This window comes from Martes martes, assembly GCF_963455335.1.
Source record: "Martes martes genome assembly, chromosome: 8".
Classification (NCBI taxonomy): domain Eukaryota; kingdom Metazoa; phylum Chordata; class Mammalia; order Carnivora; family Mustelidae; genus Martes; species Martes martes.
In genome coordinates this window covers 9,824,263-9,848,459 of record NC_137895.1, presented here as the reverse complement: position 1 = coordinate 9,848,459, position 24,197 = coordinate 9,824,263, and the positions used below count along the sequence as shown (strand labels likewise).

At 39.4% G+C, this 24,197-nt stretch overlaps 1 protein-coding gene across 2 annotated transcripts in view; it reads right to left on the bottom strand.

Annotated features, from left to right (window-relative positions):
* Positions 1 to 23,016, bottom strand: part of DMC1 (DNA meiotic recombinase 1) — a gene marked incomplete at both ends in the record, with an annotated part of 37,301 nt that extends 14,285 nt beyond the window's left edge. The window contains 11 exons of one of the 2 annotated variants that reach the window (XM_080812192.1): positions 5,257 to 5,317; positions 5,673 to 5,787; positions 5,911 to 5,984; positions 6,398 to 6,489; positions 11,402 to 11,474; positions 12,770 to 12,811; positions 14,551 to 14,603; positions 18,047 to 18,129; positions 21,059 to 21,205; positions 22,138 to 22,182; positions 22,966 to 23,016. In XM_080812192.1, the coding sequence (XP_080668318.1) occupies positions 5,257 to 5,317; positions 5,673 to 5,787; positions 5,911 to 5,984; positions 6,398 to 6,489; positions 11,402 to 11,474; positions 12,770 to 12,811; positions 14,551 to 14,603; positions 18,047 to 18,129; positions 21,059 to 21,205; positions 22,138 to 22,182; positions 22,966 to 23,016 (836 nt within the window). The remainder of the gene's footprint in view (positions 1 to 5,256; positions 5,318 to 5,672; positions 5,788 to 5,910; positions 5,985 to 6,397; positions 6,490 to 11,401; positions 11,475 to 12,769; positions 12,812 to 14,550; positions 14,604 to 18,046; positions 18,130 to 21,058; positions 21,206 to 22,137; positions 22,183 to 22,965) is intronic. The other variant, XM_080812193.1, reaches the window with a different exon arrangement.
* Positions 23,017 to 24,197: the final 1,181 nt, after the last annotated feature.

The following is a 24,197-nucleotide window of genomic DNA, read 5'->3' as shown; positions in this document are numbered from 1 at the left end:
GAATGAGGAGGATTCTTTGAGATTAGAGGAAGATAGGGAAAGAAGAGTACGGCAAAAAAAGAAAATTTGGGGAGAAGGAGAAGAGACTTTAAGATTTTATTTTTAAGTAATCTCAAAGCCAATGTAGGGCTTGAACTCATAGCCCTGAGACCAAGAGTCACATGCTCCAACAACTGAGCCAGCCAGGCACCCCCAAGAAGAGATGGTTTTTGAAAAGGGCTATGTTTAGGGACACCTGGGTGGCTCAGTCAGTTAAGTGTCTGACTCTTGATCTTAGCTCAGAGGTCTTGATCTCGGGGTCATGAGGTCAAGCCCTGGAGTTCAAGCCTTGTGAGTTCAAGTCCTGTGTTGGGCTCTACACTGGGCATGGAGCCTACTTAAAAAAAAAAAAAGTAAAAAAATAATAAGAGATATGTTTGAGAAGTTTTGTTATCTCCCCACCCTGCTCTTTTCTCATAAAATCAGCAGAAAAATCTACATTTTTTTCAAAACTTTGAAGATGGAATTCTGGGGCAGGCAACATAGCACTATTTGGAGACTGGCTTCATAGAAGGAAGAGGGAGGCACAGGGAGGCTGAGCTGGGGTGATAAGTGAATTATATAAGACTGCATAAAAGCACCTGGCAGCAATCAATAAATATAAGGCCTCTTAATCTTTTTTTTTTATTTTTTTAAAAGATTTTATTTATTTATTTGAGAGAGAGAGAGAGAATGAGAGAGAGAGCATGAGAGGAGAGAGATCAGCGGGAGAAGCAGACTCCCCATGGAGCTGGGAGCCCTATGTGGGACTTGATCCCGGGACCCCAGGATCATGACCTGAGCCGAAGGCAGTTGCTTAACCAACTGAGCCACCCAGGCGCCCCTGCCCTCTTAATCTTTTAATGGAGTTCATATAGTTTATTTTTACTTATTTATTTTTTAAGTTTTTCTTTTATTTAAATGGGGCTCAAACTCAGAACCCCCAAATCAAGAGTCACATGCTCTTCTGACTGGGTCAGCCAGGCGCCCCGAAGTTCAGTTTAAATGACTTGCTCAAGGTCACCGTGCTTCTGAACTTGGCTTAATGTTTTTTCTTTAACCATATTGCTTCTTACGTGCTTGCTGTTGGATCAGTGAGTGACACACTTAGAGAGCAAACTGCACATTTACAAGACTTGCAAATGTTCTAAGATGACTTTTGGTTTTAGCTAAACAGATACACAGAGTAGCTGAGTAGGTCATGGTCTTATTTGTCACTCATATTCTCTGCCCTGGTGTGGAGATTTGCAGGCTGATACTTTTCACTTTTTATCTCCAGGCCTTCATCAACTGGATCATTCTAGTTCTAAAATCTGTATCTGTAAGCCTTGTCTAGGAGCTAATGCTCTGCTGTATCATACAGCAGCTCCCCGCCTCTGTAATTTTGTTCCTTTTTAATACGATGTGCCATCAAGTATAATGCATGGGACATAAGCCTCAATTATTGTCAGCATACTTGGGGACTCATACCAATTATGGTGATATTTCTCTGACAGGTCCCAGGCAAGCTGCAGCTTGGAGTTCTTTAACACCGAGAAACAAAGCTTTTCTTTATGGGAGGTTTTCTAATAGCATTTGAGTTCCTTTAGTTTAAAACTGTACATTATTTTTTCACTTAGTTGTGGCAATCTATTGCTTTATATAAAGACACACATTTAATTTATATTGTTATAATTTAATATACTTTAGAATATACTAATTATAGTGAACCTTGATTCCTCACAACTTGGTTTGGTGAAGGATATGAAGCTTCGAAGCAGAGTCATCCAACAAAAATATTAGCCTTTGCTACCTTGTCTGGTTCTCAGGTCACTTCACTATAAATCTCCCCTCTCCAGCTTCTACAATTGTTTCTTTCTGTCATCTCTCTCTGTCTCCTTTTGTTGTCTTAGTGGAGTCAATTCAAAATGGTTTTACTCTTTTTGAAACTGTCTACGAATTTAAGAAAAAGAACCCCTATCTGACCTAATTTCCACAGATTTCCTTTGCCCAATAAACCCAGATAGACAGTTTTGGCCTCTGCAGTGTTCCCTCCCCACACCTGAACAAAGAACACTGCTCTTTAACTCGTACTGTTTTATTTGAATGCAACCCACTTCCTCCCTCTGAGCCAATGAGTCATTTTCTCTTTTTAAAGTGAGCCCTGAAAATCTTCCATTTCTCTCCAGTTTAAAATTATTCTCTTTGTGAAGTACTTCATGTCCTGTGTATGAAAGACACCCTATAAAATGAAGAAGATTGCCTTAACTACTCAAGGACTACAGATAATGCATGACCTACCAAGTCTTCACAATTCTGAGTTAAATGGACACCACCTATTTGCTTCTTTATGGAGTCAAGGTACATAGTCTCTTTTGTGCACTAGTGAATTCCCAGAATCTTGATACATAGATTTTCAGTAAGTATTTACTGCATGAATAAATGATTGATCTCCCCCTCCTCAGTCTTTTTAACTTGCTTAATACCATTCACGTAGTTAATATTTTTCACATTGGACTCTCCTGTGATTAAGTAGAAAATACTCATAAAAAGGGTATTGAAAAGTGAGAGATACAAATTGCAGAAGATGCAACAATACTCTTAGGGTTAATTTAGAAAATGCCTGAAGGGGGCACCTGGGTGGCTCAGTAGGTTAAGCCTCTGCCTTCGGCTCAGGTCATGATCTCAGGGTCCTGGGATTGAGTCTTGCATCAGGCTCTCTGACTGCTGCTCTGCCTATTTGTGATCTCTCTCTCTCTCTCTCTCTGTCAAATAAATAAATTTTAAAAAAATTAAAAAATAAAATGCCTGAAGGGGAGTGCCTGGCTGGTTTGGTCAGGGGAGCCTGTGACTTTGGATCTCAGGGTTGTTGGTTTGAGCCTCACACTGGGTATAGAGGTTACTTAAAAATAAAGTCTTTTTAAAAAATTAAAAAATAGGGGTGCCTGGCTGGTTCTGTCAGTGGAGTATGCACCTCTTGATCTCAGGGTTGTGGGTTTGAGCCCCACACTGGGTGTTGCGATTACTTAAAAATAAAATCTACAAAAGAAAGAAAGAAAGAGAATGAATGAAACAGAGAATGCCTAAAGAGAGATTCATTCGTCTCAGTACAATTTACATAATTTACATTGGATCAAATATCTTCTAATACATGTGTCATTGACCCGTTTATCTGCTACTAAATGATGTATTGCCTTGGTTTTAAATATTGCGCTCATCAGAGTAATAACTGATTTAAGCAAGAACCTTCCATAGATGCTAAAACCAACTGGCGAGAGCTAACTACAGGACATGATATATATTTTTTAAATTTTATTTATTTATTTGAGAGAGAGAGATGACAAGTAGGCAGAGAGGCAGGCAGAGAGAGAGGGGGAAGCAGGCTCCCCGCTGAGCAGAGAGCCCGATGTGGAGCTTGATCCCAGGACCCTGGGACCATGACCTGAGCCAAAGGCAGAGGCTTTAACCTGCTGAGCCACCCAGGCACCCCATACAGGACATGATATTTACACACATCTCAGATTACTCTAACACAAATCAGTTATTCATTATAAAGGCAAAAAGGTCTTTTACAATGGAGAAATCTTGTGAACACCATCATAATCCCATGACCAAACTTCATATCACTAAAAATGGGACAAACCGCCTTGTATGCTTCCTGATATGATCTATGGAGAAGGCCATAATATTGCTTATGTAATTCTCCTGCCAAAAGTGTTTAACATTTTAAATAATGAAGAAAAATACCCTCCAAATTGAGGGACGTTCTGAAAAACAGTTGGCCTGTGCTCTTCAAAACTGTTAGTGTCAGGGCGCCTGGGTGGCTCAGTGGGTTAAAGCCTCTACCTTTGGCTCATCCTGGGATCGAGCCCTGCATCGGGCTCTCTGCTCAGCGGTGAGCCTGCTTCCTCCTCTCTCTCTGCCTGCCTCTCTGCCTACTTGTGATCTCTGTCCGTCAAATAAATAAATAAAATCTTAAAAAAAAAAAAACTGTCAGTGTCATAAAAGCTTAAATGCTGAAGAGCCATTCTGATGAAAGGAGACTCAAGAGACAAGACAACTAACTCCAGGCCGTGTGTGGTACTAAATTAGTCTTGAATCAAAAACAAAATTAAAAAACGCTGGCAACTATAACGGACATTTCTGAGACAATTGGAGGTACTGGAATATAAATGTATGTTAGAAAACACTAGCGTGCCATTGTTAAATTTCCTGATGGTGATAGTTACCCTGTCATTATGCAGGAGAATCTTCTTGTTCTTGCAAGAAGTATGCTGAATTATTAAGAGGGGAAGTGTCCTAATGTCTGTAAATAATTCTCAACAGTTCTGGTGGAAAACCTCTTAAATGGCTCACCAAAAAATACACACATGTATATTGGAGTATGTGTGTGTGCGTACAGAGAGAGTTTACACATATGCACACACACAGGAACACATAAAACATCAGAGGAAAAAAATGTAGCAAATGTTTACAATAGAAGAACTTAGCTGAATGATATATGTGTATTCATTGTACTAGTCTTGTAACTTTTCTCTGGTTAAACAATTTTCTAAATAAAAACTTGCTGGAAAGATTGACATCACGAATTCAGGGTTGTTTGATTGCTTATTCAGATACATAATGCTCAAAATGTTTGATCGTGGCAACTAATCATTCTTTGAATTTTCTGTTTTCATCATCCTGCTTTATTTAGCTCTCCTTGCCTTTCTGTTCATGGCCATCTGTCAAGCAAAGCCATCAAAAAGTATGTGATGTGCACAAACACCTCAACAGATTCTGAATATGCCTAAGTGCGAACTGAAATTCTGTTTCTTCTAACAGGAGACTTCTCTCATTGGACCTCTTATAAATGTACCCTTGTATATCCTGCAGAGAGCCTCCTTTTTTTTTTTTTTTTGTTTTTAGGCTGATGGCTTATCAGTACAATAAAAGCCATTCATGTAAATGGGATATAATTTTTTATCTTTTTCTTATTGTCCTCTAATATCCTTTTAGCCCTAGACAAAAGAGGAGCCCAAAGTATCTCTGAAAATGGTTAAACTATTGCTTTATTCTATAGAGAACTAGAGAAAAATAGACTCCGGATAACAAGTGATATTTGCAATTATGAAGTAATATTCACCGTGCAATAGAGTAATTTGTGATATATTTGTGCCCACATTGGGACTGATCATTTTGGAATTATTTTCTGTTATTCACTCTAACCCTTTTGATATTAACCTTTGGGAAATACAAAAGCAGAATATTGGGGCTTACGTCATAGTTGCTCCTGGATCAGCAGTCATTTGATTGGTCACAAACACAGCCACGTTATATTCTGCATCAAGAAATAAAATTAAGAAACTAAGACGATGGCAATATAAAAAGTTCACTGCTTTCAGAGTTTAGGAATACTGTGCTATGAAATGATTTTATAAACAATATTACATTCCTATTTTTTCATTGGTAACATAGATTAACTTACTTAAAGTTATTACTGTTGTTACTATTTAGGTACTTACTGTATTAGAATCAGTATTTTGATTTAAGAAAAAAAAAGAGTTGCATTCCCATGAAGGTAATTTTATTTTTAAACGTGTATTGCCTCCTGACATTATTCTGAGCTTCTCTGTGAAGCCTACTCAACAGTCACAGATGCTATTCTGATAACACCACTTATTTTAAAAATCTACCTTCTGAGATTTTTTGGAGTCGTGACAACATCTGGGCCAATTTTTGCTGCCGTTCAGCCAACTCTCCGCGACCGCTGAAATCCACTCGAAAAAGTGCCATTATTGAATCAATGATCTGCACAGGATTAATGTAAAAATAAATATGGAAATGGAAAGAAATTAATTTGGATTAGAATCAATAGAAGAAAAATAATACGCTAAATAGCTCTGCGACGGAGCAGTATAGAAAAGCTTGTACCAATAGCTTGAAGATGCCGGCTTCTTCATGGAACTTTGCTGCTACATAATCCAGTAGCTCCATCTGATGTTCACCTGGTGGGAAATGCAGTGAGAAAATGTTATAACAGCTAAGAAGGAGCAGAGGCTAAGATCATTTATGGTCCTGGAGGCAAGCAAAAGAGAGTCCTGAAAGGATTTTCTTAATTATTCATGGCTTTATTAAATATGATTTCACATTCTGCCTTAGCATGCATGCCAAAGGCTACATTATCCAAAAAGAATGTTACTCTCCATTTCAAAGACAAGAACAAGAAGTCATTTGAGGGCATTTTAATACCTCAGGGCTTGCCAGATGATAAAATCTGTGGACTGACTAAATAAATTTGGAGGAAAGCAAAATGCAAAGAGAAAAGAACAGCATCAAAATGTTGTAAGGATCAGCTCAATAGCAAATCAGTGCTGCCAACCTTGAAATAGCCCAAGCATCAGTTACATGGGGCTCTTACTAGTATATGCACGGGCATAAAGGACATTGTCCAGTACTGCGTCATGGTCTACGTTGAAGCGGTCAGCAATGTCTCGAAGGCGATCTGGACGGCTGGAGCATGCCAAGATTAAGGATCCAATAAATCAATTCCCAAAAAAGTTTAGAACAACTACAAAAAATAATACCTTAAGTAAGTAAACTAACAGAGAGGCAAACATCATACCTGCAAAGGTATTCTGAAAGATGCTAATAATTGCTTAAAATCTACATCAGATTTTTCTTTTTCATAAGTGCCCAAATTAATAAATAACTTAGTGTATAATAATGATAGAAATGATGAGCACTGATGAATTTAAATACCAAATACTCTGATCTTTACTATAACTTTGGAACCTAGTTGTTATGGCCTATATTACATTTTACAAATGAGGACACTGACAAACAGAGATTAGGCAAATGACTCAGGATTATGCAGCAAATCAGTTACAAGGAAAAAATCAGACGCTAAGATTTGTGACTCTCTTTTGATTTCAGTATAAAAATAGATCTATTCTAGGAAGATAATATCACTGAATTATAATTCAAGTCACTTCAAAGTGAATTAATTCACTCTCTTTAAATTCCTCGCTTGTTCAATATGAGTAATTTAAGATACTGTTAACCATGAGTTGCCAACAAATGATAAATTTGACTACATGAACCAAAGAATCAGTAAGTCATTTCAAGGATCATGGGGTGCCTGGCTCAGTCGTTTGAGTGTGTGACTCTTGATCTCGAGGTTGTGAGTTCGAGCCCTACGTTGGGTGTAGAGATTACTTTAAAAAAAAAAAATTTCAAGGATCAGAAGGAAATTAGCAACCTACGGTTTTTGGTCTGTTTAGGGTTTAAAATCTTCCTTCTTCTAAAAGACTTGTGTTAGCTTTCTGAAATTAGTAAATTCATAGGGAGGCAAATTCAGTGTACCTGCAAACGTTTTTTGGAAGATGCTAATAATCACTTATAGCTATCTAAACAATAAAGAAGTAATCCACATTTTTTTAGGTCTTCGGTGATCCAAATATGTCTACAGTATTCTCTGAATTGATGTGAGCTAAAATAAAATCTGTGTCTGTGTTCTCATTTCACTTTGTTTACAGTGTTTGTATAGTACTAATCACACTACAACTGTAAAATGAGGACAATTTACAGTTTTATTTGTGATGTTTACAACTAGCTCCGTGTATGTAGAATTAGATTGTCTTTACAATTCCCCAGCCATCTATATCCTAGTGCTCTACGTGTGTTCTTTTCTTCATAGCTTCAGTGACAACCACTAAAATCTTCCGCTGCTCCTGAGTTTACACGGGAGATATTTTTGGTGGACAGGTCAAATCTGACAGAGAATTGGAAGACACAGTAAAAATGCTTTTCAGCACATCACTTTCCACAGAACCTGGTTACTATGTGACTGAAAGTGTAAAAGTTGGGCTTATGCTGAAGGGAAGTTCAAATCAATTTTTAAATATTTGTTAGTCGATTACTATATGGAATTGACTACTATTTTAACCAATTACAAGTGCATTGTGGTATCATATACAGCGTTATAAAACAATCCGTACTACAGGTAAATGTAAAACATAAATAAGGAGGCAAAATATAAACATATAAAAAGGAAAATATCAGGAGAGAGTAGTGTATACGTAAGAGCAACTAAAGGAGGGGCGCCTGGGTGGTGCAGTGGGTTAAGTGGCCAACTTTTGGTTTTGGCTCAGGCCATGATGTCATGATCTTGGGATCAAGTCCCACAACAGGCTCTGTGTTAAGTGTGGAGTCTGCTTGAGGTTTTTTTCTTCCTCTTCCTCTGCCCCTCCCCTGCTCATTCTCTCGCTCTCTTTCTAAATAAATAAATAAAATCCTTAAAGAAAAAAGAAAAGAAAAGAAAGAAAGAAACTAAAGGAATGAGAACATTCCATTGGGGCTCTTGAATGTCCTTGTTCTCCTAAGCTGTCCTCCCTACTTCTTCTTGCAGAAGACTTGGCTCCTAATTGTTCCTCTCTATCATTCTTGATAAAATCCAAATAGCCCAGGGATGCCAGAGTGGCTCAGTTGGTTAAGCTCAGGTCATGACTCCAGGGTTCTGGGATTGAGTCCTGTGTTGGGCTCCCTGCTTGGCGGGGACCCTGCTTCTTCCTCTCTCTCTGCCTACCACTTACTCCCCTGCTTGTACTCTTTTTCTCTATGACAAATACAGAAAATCTTAAAAAAAAAAAAAAAAATCCCAATTGCCCAAACAGTGGCTGCTCATCTGCAAGAATCATTCCTCCCTCTTCAAGAACCATTCTTAACTGACTATTTCTGAAATGAGCTGAACTCCAGGGCTCTCCTCTTGCTACAGCCCTCTGCAGCATCCCACCCTCCTTCACTAAGCTTGGGGTCTCCTTCAGAGTCTTCTCATGCCCACTATTTCCAAATAAAGTCTTCTGCACATGGTTCTCTATTGTTCTTTTTTTTTCCTTCCAAGAGTGTATTTTAGATAGTAAATTCTTTAAAAAAAAAAAAAAGATTTTATTTATTTAGGGGCGCCTGGGTGGCTCAGCAGGTTAAAGCCTCTGCCTTTGGCTCAGGTCATGGTCCCAGGGTCCTGGGATCAAGCTCCGCATTGGGCTCTCTGCTCAGCAGGGAGCCTGCTTCCCCTCTCTCTCTGCCTGCCTCTCTACCTACTTGTGATCTCTGTCTGTCAAATAAATAAATAAAATCTTTTTTTAAAAGATTTTATTTAGGGGCGCCTGGGTGGCTCAGTGGGTTAGAGAATCTGCCTTCGGCTCAGGTCATGATCCCAGCGTCCTGGGATCGAGCCCCGCATCGGGCTCTCTGCTCAGCAGGGAGCCTGCTTCCTCCCTTCTCTCTCTGCCTGCCTCTCTGCCTACTTGTGATCTGTCTGTCAAATAAATAAATAAAATCTTTTAAAAAAATTAAAAAAAAAGATTTTATTTATTTATTTGACAGAGAGACACAGCGAGAGAGGGAACACAAGCAGGAGGAGAGGGAGGAGCAAACTCCCCGCTAAGCATTGGGATCCTTATCCCAATGTGGGGCTGGATCCCAGGACCCTGGGATTATGACCTGAGCCAAAGGCAGATGCTTAATAACTGGGATTATGACCTGAGCCAAAGGCAGATGCTTAATAACTGAGCTACCCAGGCGTCCCTAGATAGTAAATTCTATAACAGATTAAGAAGGACGAGGTTATTAGAAAAGGTAGGCCTTCAAAGGAGAGCCTTAAAGGATTTGTGTGATTCAGGAAGACTGAGGTAGGGACAGATGGATCAAATATCCAAGGAGGATAGAAACAAATTCCTCTATGACTGGCCAGATTCACATTTAAGAGTGAGAACAAAATAAAGGCATTTTCAGACATGCTAGGGCTCAAAGCTTACCACCCAGATTACTTTTCTGAAAGAATGACTTGAATAGGTATGCAGAGAAAACAAAGATACGGGGAAGAAAATTAATGAATACCTTTATAGTTAAGACTAACTAATTGCTGATGTACAAAGTTTTCATGTTTTAGAGACAATTTTAGAGAACAGATTGGATCCCTTTGCCTCTAATAGTGGTAATAGTCAGTAATGAGCTTGGAGAGCTAGGTTGGGGCTTCACTGTGAATGGCCTTACAAACTTGTGTGCAAGTCTTTTCTATTGTTAAAAACAATTTCCTCTGAACCTGATACCTCAAACTACTGTATTTCTTCTTCTATTTATTGGTTAATAGCACACTGGCTCCATTCTTTACTGTTCATTTGCAACAAGCTTCCATCATCTTCCGTAACTGTAAATGCTCTCTTGGATTCCTAATTTCAAATCTCAGTGATCTTTCTCAGTTTGTGCCTTCTCTCTCTCTTGCTGACTACCCTTTTCTTCTTTAAACTTTCCTTTTGCTTAGCTTCTATGACGGATTTCCTTCTACTTCCTCTGTCTCTATGGCATCCTCTTTTTTAGTCCCTCTTCCTAAACTTAGGCACCCAGGGAAGTGACAGTCTCAGTTCTCCTCTTGTCTAAGTTCTCCCGCCCTTTTGTTTATTCTATCTATATATCTCTGGCTCTACCCCTTCTCAGACAGAGTCCAACATTTCCAACTGCCATGTGGATGTCCTCCTGTTCCTCATACTTAACACACTGAAATGAAACACACCTTTTGTCTGAACCATGACCCTCCCAATTCTGTCTTTAGCATCATTTCTCTCCCAATATCTAGATAAAAAACCTGATAGTTTCTCAAACTTCTCTTTCATTTGTCTACCAAATTCAGTCACCAAGTCCTACCAATTTTCCTAATATTTCTTGTCCCTTTTTCCTTTTTAAGATTCTTATTTTTACATGATCTCTATACCCAACATGGGGCTTGAACCTACAACCTTGAAGTCAAGAATCACATACTCCACTGACTGACCCAGCCAGGCACCCCTTGTCTTGTTCTTTTTATTCAGGCTTCCAGCCTAGGTCAAGCTTTCATTACTTGCCTAGAATATTGCAAAAATATCAATTTATACCCCTCATCTGGTTTTAAAGCCCTTCATATCTAAGACCCAAATCATCTTTCCAGCCTTAATTCTGAAACATCTTACATTCCAATTAAACTACAATTCTTCCTGTGACCCAACCACATTCTGCCTTTTCCCATCCTGTACTTTTGTTCTCTTCTTTCTTTTCCCTTTATTTTGAACCATGACTTTGAGTCAACAATCATCTTCCACCTATTAAGTACCATCTTTGGAGAAGTAAGAGGACTAAAAACAAATAAACTATAAGTCCCTCTCATGTATTCATTTTGTGAATTTTACACCAAATACATCTAGAGAAGTGAAACTTTTTTAAAATAAAAAGTGACTTGAAAACTCTACCAACAACTGATTTCCCTGTGGCTCTTCTCATTATTGCTGGTTTAGGGGATGATTATATGAATGATATACTTCAAATTTTCTTTTATAATAACATTACTACATCACACTATTATGCAAGCAACTTATTTAAATAAAAAGGTTACAAAGTATTTTCTGTATCAATGAAGATAATCTTTCCTCCTGAATAGCCACCTGCTCCTGGAAGTTGAGCTGTCACTAGGAAGCAATTAAAAAAATGAAATAATATTAATAGAATTGAATAAACTTTGCACAAGCAAATATATAAATTAACAGGATTTATGTTGGTTGCAACCCTTTTGTCAATCTGGCGAAAAATCATGATCCTTTAATTTCTAAACAGCATGTTATATTTTTATATTCTAGCCAGTGGTAAAACTATAAGTATTCTATCAGCATGATAATTCAACAAAGAATGTCCATATCTCTCACAATCTTTAGTTCTCCTAAAGAATAGAATTTAAATATTACTTTTTTCCTATAAGAAATAATCACAAATATAATTTGTGCTATATAGCCCATTTGAGTCACCTTTCAATTAATGCATGTCAAAATTTAAATGCATTTTCTTTATAGGTATTAGTAATTGACACGAAGGAATTTCTTTATATCAGAATCATGTATTATTTCATTTATTTTTCAAGACAACCCTAACTTTGGCACTATCATTATGCCTATTTTATTGATGGGGAAAATTCAAAAGCTGAAGCAATTTGCCCAAGGTCACACAGTTATTAATGGTAGAGCCAAGACTGGGCCAGGTGCTTTGATTCCAGAATCTACTTCTTTTCTTTTCTTTTCTTTTTAATATTTCATTTACTTATTTGACAGAGAGAGAAATCACAAGTAGGCAGAGCAGTAGGCAGAGAGAGAGGGGGAAGCAGGCTCCCCGCTGAGCAGAGAGCCCGATGCAGGGCTCAATTCCAGGACCGGAGAAGAAGGCAAAGGCTTAACCCACTGAGCCACCCAGGCGCCCCCAGAATCTACTTCTTAACTGCTTGGCCATGCTCCTTCTGCTTAGGTCAAAGAAATGCAGAGTAACATCTTTGTACAAAAGGAGGTATTTTTGTTTATTCTGTTTTAGAAAAATTTATTTTTAAGTCTTTCCTAAGGCCAACTTTGCTTCATGGAAAGTTAGAGATTCTAGGCCTCAACTGATTTTGGGACATTCTTGTTGACAGAATACAGTAAAGATGAATTGGGAAAAATGGAGACAGGGAGGGCCTCTACCCACCACCAGCACTACATTCATATGCCCATTCACTTCCTCCTGGTTTCCATTCAGGTGTTCAGAGTGCAGAGTGCAGCACATATGACATTACCTCAAGCATCAAACATTCAAAGACTGGCTTTGATATTTGTGTAACCATAGGCAGGTTAGTTTCCTTGCAAATTCCAGATTACCTGAGATTATATAAAGTATCAGGCACAAAGTACATTAGTAAGTGACTGCTATGATTATTATCGTTATTGTGGTTGTTATGTATCCTTACCACAGAGGGTATGAGAGAGCTGGGTTTTTCCAGTACGAAATTCTGTGAAATATAGAAAAAAGCAAAACCACATAGTTAATTTCTAGATATTTTCATAAAGAACAAAATACAGTCTCAGAGTATGATTTTCTTTCCAACTGTCAAATCTTACACCTAAAGTACCACTGTGTCATGGATGAAGCTGGCAATACAAGGTGTTTGTTCACAGAACTGTCCTTTAGAAAAAATTTATCTAAACCAAGTTTTCCTTAGTCATTGTGAGACAATAGAAAAGAGGACATGGAAGCTCCACCCCTCTTCCCTCATACCTTCTCCTACTCATCTTTTCCCTCTAAATGTTCATCTGTAGCCTTTATCACATTGTTTAATAAACTGGTAAACATGAGTGAGTGTTTCCCTGAGTTCAGTCAGCTGCTTTAACAAACTAATCAAACCCAAGGAAGGGGACACTGGAACTTTGGACCTACAGCCCGTTTATCAGAAGCACAGGTAATAACCTGGGCTTGTGACTGGCCTCTGAAGGCGGGGGATTCTTACGGGACTGAGTCCATACTTAGCCTGTGGAATCTGGCACTTTCTCTGGGTAGGTAGTGGCAGAATTGACTTGAATTCTTGGATACCCTGCAGGTGTCCAAGAATTGCTTGCCATTGTCAGGGGAAACGTCCATATATTTGGTGACCAGAAGTGTTAGAAGTGAAGTGTTTGTGTGAATAGTAAAAGAGACTCACAGGAAAAAAAAAAATACACAGCAGGAAAGAGCTGGGTTTTCCCTATATAGGGGAAAAAACACGAGTTTTTTCATTTTAGTCATAGAAATGAAAGTTTAAGACCCTACCACAAGGAAGGAGAGCCTGGGGTTGCCCCACTGTACTGAGATCCTCAAAGGAAGGCTGAAGTAGTCTCAGACTGGTGGCATGCCCTACCTTCCAAGAGAAGCAAATTCTCTCTGGAGAAAAACTTCCCCGCTCACCAGTTTAGGTCCAGTGAGCTCCCATAGATCAAAATCAGGCAATAAGCTCAGAAATATCAATAAATACACAAGAGAGCAAGCCATTCAACCCTGACAGTTGACAGGAATAATTAAAAGCAGATTTATTTCTCTATGTCAACAGAAATATCAACAACAACCACAAAAAAACAGACTAGTTCCCCAAGGATTGCAGATACTGGAGTTGCAAAGCACAGCATATACAATACCTGTGTATGAATTGTTATGAAGAAAAATAGAGGTGCCCCCGGATGGCTCAGTTAGTTGAGTGGCTGCTTTTGGCTCGGGTCATGATCTCAGGGTCATGGGATGAAGCCCTGCATTGGGTTGGGTTCCCTGCTCAGCAGGGAGCCTGCTTCTCCCTCTCCCTCTGCTACTCCCCCTACTGTGCTCTCTCACTCTCTCTGTTAAATAAATAAATAAAATCTTAACAAAAAAAGGAGAAGAAAAATAGAAGATAGAATCAGGGAAGAAAAAATCTACTATGTCCATGGAACATGCCTATCCTAGAAATAAGATTGGTCTCATTACCCAACTACCTTCTGAAGGAATGAGGAAAAAAATCCTTTTTTCTTTTACGGAAGTCTGAGATTAAAAAAATAACAAATGCCAACAGGACCTCTCTGTTAATGATGGAATGTCTTTTAAGCTCAGGATGATCCTGTATTATAATTGAGATTTCAACATAAGTTTCAAAGTAGATATACAATGTACTATTGGTTTTTTTAAAATTATATATGTATGTGTGTATATAATTTTTTTCATATAACAAAATAGTAAGGTTCTACTTACCTCCAAAAGCTTCTGTAATTGCCATGCTTTCAATTCCACCTCCTAGCAATTTACTGGAAATAAAAAGTAAGCATTAGTAAAAGGAACAGAAACAGAGAGATCAAGAAAGGAGGAAGTGTGCCATTAATGTCATATCTGTCTGTCTCTCTCTCTCTCTCTATCCACCATGGACAGGAATTCTTGGTGGAACAAATGGCGTGCTAACTCTTTAGAACACTGATTCTGCTGTATATGGGCAGTGGATCAACAAATGATAAAAAAAAAAATCTTTTGTTGTTCTTGCTCTAGCTTCTGGGTACCAATAGGAAATGGACTACGTAGGCTTAGGTCTCATCATTCTTTTTTTTTTTTTTTTCTTAAAAGATTTTACTTATTTATTTGATAGACAGAGATCACAAGTAGGCAGAGAGGCAGGCAGAGAGAGAGGAGGAAGCAGGCTCCCTGCCAAGCAGAGAACCCGATCCAGGGCTCGATCCCAGGAGCCTGAGATCATGACCTGAGCCGAAGGCAGAGGCTTTAACCCACTGAGCCACCCAGGTGCCCCGAGGTCTCATCATTCTTTAGAACTGAACCTTGAGCAAATGGTTTTAGTTTTTAACTGGGTTGTTCACATTGTGCTTGGGACTATGTTTCTAAAAGTCAACTGAATATACATTCAGTGGGAGAACAGATAAGAAACAGTAATAAGTAAATAAGTAAAATATGTGGTATGTCAGGTGTTATTAAATTTATGAATAAAAATTAGATCCAGAAAGGAGATAAGAAGTGCAGAGGATGAAGGCAGGGAGTTTATTTATTTATTTTTTAAAGATTATATTTATTTGACAGACAGAGATCACAAGTAGGCAGAGAGGCAGAGAGAGAGGAAGGGAAGCAGGCTCCCCACTGAGCAGACAGCCCAATGCGGACCTCGACCCCAGGACTCTGGGATCATGACCCGAGCCGAAGGCAGAGGCTTTAACCCACTGAGCCACCCAGGCGCCCCAAGGCAGGGAGTTTAAATAGTTAAATAAAGTGACCAGAGAAGACTTCATTGAGTAGATATTTTAGCCAAGATCTAAAAGAGATAACAGCAAGCCAGGTAGATATAGGAGGAAAAAGTGTTCCAGGCAGAAGAAGTGGTAAGTGCAAAGGCCCCAACACAAGAGTGTATCTGGCCTGTTCTAGAAATAGCAAATAAGTCAGTGTGGTTGGTGCATAGCAAACTGAAAAAAGGATAAAAGATGAGATTAGATTAGAGAGGATTTTGGCTTTTGCTCTGAAATGAGGAGTCATTAGAGTAGTTTTGGGCAGAGAAATGTCATGATCTGACCTAACTGGTTTTTGTTTGTTTGTTTGTTTGTTTATTTGTTTGAAGAGAGTTGGGGGAGGGGCAGAGGGAGAGCATCCCAAGCAGACTCCCCGCTGAGCATGGAGCCTGAGAACAGGAAGCTCAATCCCATGACCCTGAGATCATGATCTGGGCCAAAAACAAGAGTTGGAGGCTCAACCAAATGAGCCACCCAGGGGCTCCTGACCTACCTTTTTTTTTTTTTTAAGTTATTTATTTATTTGATAGACAGAAATCACAAGTAGGCAGAGAGGCAGGCAGAGAGAGGAAGGGAAGCAGGCTCCCCGCTGAGCAGAGAGCCAGATGCGGGGCTCAATCCCAGGACCCTAGGATCATGACCTGAGCTGAAGGCAGAGGCTTTAACCCACTGAGCCACCCAGGTGGCCCTCCTGACCTGAGTTTTAAAGGGATCATTCTGGCTTCTGTGTGAAGAATAAATACTAGGGGCAAGGTCTGAAAAAGAGAGAGGTTAGAAGTTATTATACTACTCCAGAGGCAAAGTTAATAGGTAATTTAAACTAGTAAGGTAACAATGGAGGAGGTGGTGGAGAACTAATTGAATTCTTATTTCCTCTTTTTTTCTATACACACACACACAGGAAAAAGATATAAACTTTATAATGGAAGGTTTCAAACATAAACTAAAGTGGACAAAACACTGTAATAATGATCAATCAAAGGGCACCTGGGTGGCTCAGTGGGTTAAGCCTCTGCCTTCGGCTCAGGTCATGATCTCAGGGTCCTGGGATCGAGCCCCACATTGGGCTCTCTGCTCAGCAAGGAGCCTGCTTTCCTCTCTCTCTCTGCCTGACTCTCTGTGTACTTTGTGATCTCTGTCTGTCAAATGAATAAATAAAATCTTAAAAAAAAATGAGCCATCATGTACCTCTCACTTAGCTTCAACAATTATCAACTATGAACTCATGGTCAATCTTTTTTCATATAAACCTCCAACTACTTCCTTCCCTTTTCCTGTTATTTTAAGCAGATACAGGACAACATATCATTCATCCTAAATATTGCAGCAGGTATCTCTAAAAGACGTATGCTCTTATTTTAAACATAACCATATCATCATTATTACCTAAACAAGTAGTAGTTCCTTAAGAGCAACTATATGGTAGGTGTTCAATTTTCCAACTATCTCATATATAGCTTATTTTTTAATACTGTGCTTGAATCAGGATCCAAATGAAATCCACATATTGGGGATTAGGTAATATGTCTTTCAAATCTCTTTTAATCTCTAGGTCTTCTCCTTGACTTCATCTGTTTTTTGATTCTTTGTAATTTATTTGTTGAAGAAACTGGGTGGTTTGTTGTAGAAGGTAGAGCAGACTCTTAATGAGTAAGAGTTAGGGTGTGAGATGAAAAAAAACAAAGTGCCAAGGACAACACCAAGGTTTTAGTTCTGAGGATTAGAAAAGAGGCAAATCTGAGAGGAGGGAGGCTTTGGGATGTGCAGATCTGGGACAGATAACAGAAGTTTGGATTTGGACCTGTGAAGTCTGAACTGCCTGGGAGACATCCAACTGGAAGCAATATTTGACTATGAAATCCTTTTTTCTTGGAATACCTTATGAGGACAGGGTTTTGAGGAATACTTTGTAGAAATACTGCTTTTGTTCAAATTGCTCTTGGCCACTCGTCTAACCTATGAACTAGTAATTCTGCCTAGGAAGGTAAGGGAAAAAAAAAAAACACAACTTAGTCAACTTGCATTAGGACGATGATAATTATGTTTTAGGAATCTTGAGATAGTAAATAAAAAGGGAAGTTAAAGCAGCTGATGCTAAAGAGAAAAAAAAATCCCACTGGATTATGTCTTCTAAAATATTCAATCTAAACAACTGATTTTTAAGTAAAACCAAAAGTGAAATGGAATCTCCTTTATCAACAAGGAGAAAAGAAAATGAAAAGTTAAACTGATTCTCAAGATGTTTTTTTTAAATACAGGCTGACTCAGAAACTACTTATATTTTGGGTCTGAATTTCTTATAACAAATTTAATCCTGCTTGTACAAATTGTCTGGAATTTGTTTGCTTCAGTAGACTTATGGAAAAAAAAAACTACAGAAAAAGAAGCTATTTCTAACAAACTCAAGAAAAGAGATACAACAGTCCAAAGATTGTGTCTAGTGGTCATAAAAAATATGAGGTACACACTCAAATTCCTGGCTCCCAGTGGTGATATGGAAAACCATCTTTCTCTTCTCACTGTACTCAAAGGCAGTCAAGAATCCTGGTTCCTATAAAAAGACAAAAGGAAAGGTTCAAAGGGGTGTAAGATGATGGTTTCGTTTCAAATGCTGCCCAAAACTCTCTACTTGATTATCAGGGTAATCATTTGATATGAGCTACAGTTCATTAGTCTTTGAAGGCAGCAAAAGATCGTGGTTAAGAAAACTGACTCTGAAGCTACCCTATCTAGGTTCAAAATAAGTGTCTAATACTTATTAGTTGTATGGTTTGGGGTAAACTACTTAATCGTGCTGTTCTTCAGTTTCCTTGCTTGGGCCAAATCAGGATAAGAACAGTGATAAGTCAATCAGAGAAAGACAGTTATCATATGATCTCCCTGATATGAGGCATTTGAGAGGCAGAGTGGGCGGTTTGGGGGGAAGGGAAGGAAAAAATGAAACAAGATGGGATCGGGAGGGAGACAAACCACAAGAGATTCTTAATCTTACAAAACAGACTGAGGGTTGCTGAGGGGAGGGGGGTGTGGAGAGGGTAGTTGGGTTATGGACATTGGGGATGGTATGTGATATGGTGAGTGCTGTGAAGTGTGTAAGCCTGATGATTCATAGACCTATACCCCTGGAGCAAATAATACATTATATGTTAATAAAAATAATTTAAAAAAAAGAATAGTGTCTCTCTCATAGGGTAGCTGTAAAGTTTAAATGAGGTATATTTATGGCACAAAGCAGAATGGTATTTTACCAAATGACTCAATTGATTTCATTGAAGAGCATCATTTTCCCTTCACTCTGGAAGTTTCAAGGAGCACAGAAATTCCAGTGTTCACTATTCATGAGACAATATATATTGCAATGGTAGAAATACTACTTATTTGACAAATCAATGAGCTATAGCTGATGTAGTAGTCTAGCAAGAAGAGGCCCGATGTGCTCTCATGACATGGTCTAATGTATTCCCCTTAAAATAAAAAGATTTTATTTATTTAAGATGGAGAGAGAGAGAGAGAGGCATGAGCACAAACAGCAGGGAGGGGCAGAGGAAGAGGGAGAAGCAGCCTCTCTACTAAGCAGGGAGCCCGATACAGGACTTAATCCCAGGACCCAGGGATCATGACCTGAGCCAAAGGCAGCTGCCTAACCAACTGAGCCACCCAAGAACCCCTAATGTATTTCCCTTTTTGTTTTATACTATGACAGTGGCTCTCAAACTTTGGAGAACTTAAGAGGGGTGTTAAAAAAAAAGCCCAGGCCGGGGTAGCTGGATGGTTCAGTCAGTTGAGTGTTTGATTCTTGATTTTGGCTCAGGTCATGATCTCGGAGTTGTGGGAGAAAGCCCCACATCAGGGTCTGGACTGGGCGTGGAGCCTGCTGGGAATTCTCTCTCTTCCTCTCCCTCTGCCCCTCCCCCATCCTCTTAAATAAATAAATAAATAAATAAATAAATAAATAAATAAAAAGTTTAAACTCACAACTATTTTATTTTATTTTATTTTACTTTATTTATCTGACAGAGAGAGACAGTGAGAGAGGGAACACAAGCAGAGGGAGTGGGAGAGGGAGAAGCAGGCTCCCCACAGAGCAGAGAGGTCAACACTGGGTTCGATCCCAGGACCCCAGGACCACAACACAAGCCAACAACTGAGTCACCCAGGCACCCTAAACTCACAACTCTTAAAAAAAAAACAAACCAAACCAAACCCAGGCCTATCCTATTTCAATGAGTCTGGGCCTTTGTGTTCTTTATTAGCCAATCCAGGTCATTCTGATACACACCAATGTTTGGAACCACTGTACTATGAAATTAACTCCCCCCCCCACCCCCGCCCCGGCCAATCTCTTTTTCTCTAAGAATAAACAGCTTTAGTTAAGAAAGGATGCAGACTCTGGGTATAGTAGTGTGGATGCTTGAGAAGGAGAGGGATTCTTTTCTTTGATAATGGGATTTAATTTGTAAAGAAAATAAGACTAATGCCTATGAGCTATAACATGGCAGTTTTGCAAACTCTGGGTACTGCTCGAAGGCAGTTGTGGAGCTGGCCTGTGGGTATACTGTCTGAATTTACTCAGAAGTTAGAGCAACTGAGCTCGGTTCAGAGCAGTTCAGTTAGGTCCTCTCCAAGTTCAGGACCATACCACCACTGTCATCACTGCCACACTTCAATTGCCTCTGGGTGAGGAAACCAAATGGCTGTCAGTGAAGAGAGCTTCTAGGACTTGCCGGGAAGGAGACTCTTACATACATATGTAGACATACATGGAGAGCCTTGTTCTTCTGCAAAAAGAGAGACTGGTGACTGCACATTCCTGTTTCCAGCGATAGTGCCTCCACGGATCCTCCAAAAGGTCAACACAAAAGCTTGAGTCAAAGACATATGTTTTTGCTTGGAGCCTCTTTGTTGCATGGGCCACTCAGCGTGTGTGGGCCAGCTACAAGGTGTGAGTTCAGCTCAGCTTTAGCTCATCTGCCTCAGTGACCATATTCTTGGTCATATTTATCTCAATTGTACACATGCAGACCCACACTTAGTTTTTTTCTAACCTGATGCTCTCTTACTAATTGGCCTATACCAGGAGAGAGCAACTTCTTTGGTTCTAGTGCTTTGCAACAACCAAAGATACAATATTTGAGGAGACAAAGTGAAAATAAGGAGGAGTTAAGGCAGAGAAACAGAAAGGGAGAAAAATTAATATAAAAGGAGACCAAAAAAATTTTTGGTAAAAATAATTACCTTTTTAGTAGTATTCAAGTCTCTTAATACCTGTCTCAGTCTGTCAAAAATTAATTGTTGTTGCTTTGAAACTGAAGTGATAAAAAGTTAATGTGAGGGGGTATAACAGATTGTGATCTACAGAAATTTGGGGTCCCCGCAGTAGTTTCTGGTGTTCATGAGAAGTGTCTAAGGTTCAATGAGAAAGGCTATAGAGCCTCACAGACCCTTCTAAGCTAAAACAACAAAGAACTGATTTTGCTTACAATGAGTTTGTTGGCTGCCTCTTTAATTTTGTCCACTTTTGCTTCCGAGAGCCCTTTGACATTGCATAGTGCTCTTCTTGTTGTCATCTGTATCCCTTTGATGGTACAGATTCCTACGGACTTCAGTTTCTTAATGTCAGCCACGTTCTGTAAATAAAAGAATGGGTGCAGCAGATTGATAAAATGCCAGCCTGCAGGGCTCCCATACTATGTCATGTGCTTTTGAGTCCATCTCCTTCCACCAAGATGCCAATTTTATCCAAGCAGCCAGGTGGAACCCACCCACCATGTAGCCAAATGTTCTGGAAATATCTGAGTAGAACATATCCAGCACGCTGCCAAATGTTCTGGCTGTGCCCTGATTTCCCAAGAATGTTAGTGAGACCATGGCAATGTAACAAGGAATTCAAAAGAGAAGTCTGTTGGTGGAAAAGCTAGCAAATGTATCACACGTTCGCCCCCTCAGTTCATCTCTTTCCTTCTAGAGAACTTCATTATGATTATGTTCTTTTAAAATTAAATTTTTTCCCCCTCGATCCTTGGAAAATGCAAATAACTACATCACCAAAGGACTAGGATTTTCTCTTGCTCCGATTTTCTAAATCCAGCTGAAAGAGATTAAATGTGAGGGCTTCAGAAGATAATGTCAGGGAAGTTTTACTATCAGTGAACTGCTGCTGAAATGCATCTACTTAAAGTCTGATTTCAGTCAACATTATTTACTCTGATCATCTGCCACAGAACTGAATTTTCTGTTGATGAAGACAGGGGTGGGTAGCTCTGAATGCCTCCAGTTGGACCAGTGGTTCTTGGCTGGGGACAGTTTGCCCCCTTAGGATACCTGATAACGTCTGGAGAAATTTTTGGTTGTCCTAACTAAGAGGGGGTGTTACTGACATCTAATGAGTGGTCAGGAGCCAGGGGTGCTGTAAACACTCAACAAATGCACAGGAAAGTTGCCTCCCCCCAACTAAGAATTGCCCATTCCCAAATGTCAGTAGGCTCAAGGCTGAGAAATTCCGAATTGAACAATTTCACATTGAAAAATTACTTACATCGAAAATTGAAAAAATACTTACAATCCCATGTTTTTGTAACAGGTCAATGTCTTGAAACAAAGATTCCTGGAGGAGATGGAACAGAAAAAAAGGGAGCTTTGATTCTTCATATTCAATTGTATCATATCTTTTAAAGAGTTAATTCAGTATTATGAGTCACTCCAAAATGCCTCAAATTCCACTTTCCTAGACAGAGCGAGTTAGGATCAATAATGTTTTTTCAAACACATTGTTATATACTTAGAAGATGCACCAACACTGAAAGGGCTGGGAAGCCCAGTATTTTTGTCGTGTCCTGTCCAGATTTTTAAGACCTTAACCCAAAGGAGTGGAACAACATTTAACCTTTTTACTTTTTAAAAAAATTTATTTATTTGATAGACAGAGATCACATGTAGGCAGAGAGGCAGGCAGAGAGGAGGAAGCAGGTTCCCCGCTGAGCAGGGAGTCCGATGTGGGGCTCAATCCCAGGACCCTGGGATCATGACTGGAGCCGAAGGCAGAGGCTTTAAACCACTGAGCCACCCAGGCGCCCCAACATTTAACCTTTTTAAAAATATGTTTTCTCCACTTTCTGCCCCACCAAACCTTGAACTCCTTCAGTACCAGCATGGATTGATACCATTATGACCATACCAGTTAGGTTATTAAAATACTTTCATGCTAGTTGCTAAGTAGCTAATCTTAGCACCCCTTGCCAAACAAGTCATTACATATTTGTAATATTGCCTCTCTCTAGAACTGTTTTCTTTCCACTCTCAGTTTCTAAAAATAATAGCCAACAGAGCAGGAACTTCATTTTTGTGGAATGACTGAACGTCTACCCATGTTTCAGCATTCTAGCCATACCTCTTCATCTTGGAATCCTGGTTCTTCCAGCACGACTTGATCCTCCTTCATCTTGAAAGGTGAGCAGCAGAAAAATAATCAGTTCTGGGAAAATAAATATTATTTAGGAAGTAGTCATAGATCAAAATCCTTTGCCCAGAGACCTCCCTGATTTCATTTCAAAGTCACCAAGGACCAGAAGAGGAATTAGAGAAACATTTAGTTTAGAATGACTGGGCTGGCCTATCTGCTTTCTGCTGGGCATGTGACATTATTTCTTTTGTGGGTGTATGTATGTGAAGGTGGGGAACTTAGTTTCTACTCCTTTTCCTGAAAATTGGTTACTTTTCTCATCTTTTGATTTCCTAAAGCACAGATATCATGACTGCTAATATCTTTTTTGTTGTCTTGGAATACTATTTAGTATTCCATGTTGCTGTTTAACCTTTCACGTTTATGTTAACAATACCAATTTTGTTAACAACACGAATTTTGACCTCATGTCATTCTTCCTGTATCTCTCCTGGCTCCTAGAACTTAGTCTACTCTCAATCAATAGATTTTATCTTTCTCATATATGATGAACGCCTTCCCGCTTCCTAATTATGAATGGGCTCTCTTGCAACATATTTCTTTGTTTCATAAAACAATAGCTCTATTTTGTTTTGTAATATTTACCAGTCTCAAAATTATTTTAAGATTTAAAATTATGGTAGATACCCAATATTATGATAACATGAGGGCCAATAAGCAGATAAGTGGAGTCTTAAACATTGTAGTAGTTGTTTTAAGATCTCGGGAATCTACAAGGCGTGACCATAGAAAACAATGTCGTCCAAGCAATCAGTTTTCTTGGTTTATTGCGGTTTCTCGCTTCCTACCAAAGTCACGGTTGGGGCCCAGCGGAAGGGACACCGACTACTACGGTAGAGGTATGATTGCTGTCACCTAATTCCGCTGAGCAGCACGGTATCTGAGGCAAAGAGGAGACGACGTGAATGGGATTTTCGGGAATACTGTCCCCCAGACAGGTAAACACATATAGGACGACCCTAAATTCCACACTGCCCTCATGGAAGAAAAAAACCGTTCATTTCTTCTCGCCTTGATAAAACGAAAGATAATTCTTTCTCAGGTGGCCATGGATGGATGTTAGAGCTGCACCCCGAAGCAGGCTCCCTGCCACCTCGGTTTCGGGCGTCGCAGCTGGGGAGCCGCCATGGGCATCTTCCCGACACCCGGTTCCCCCCTAA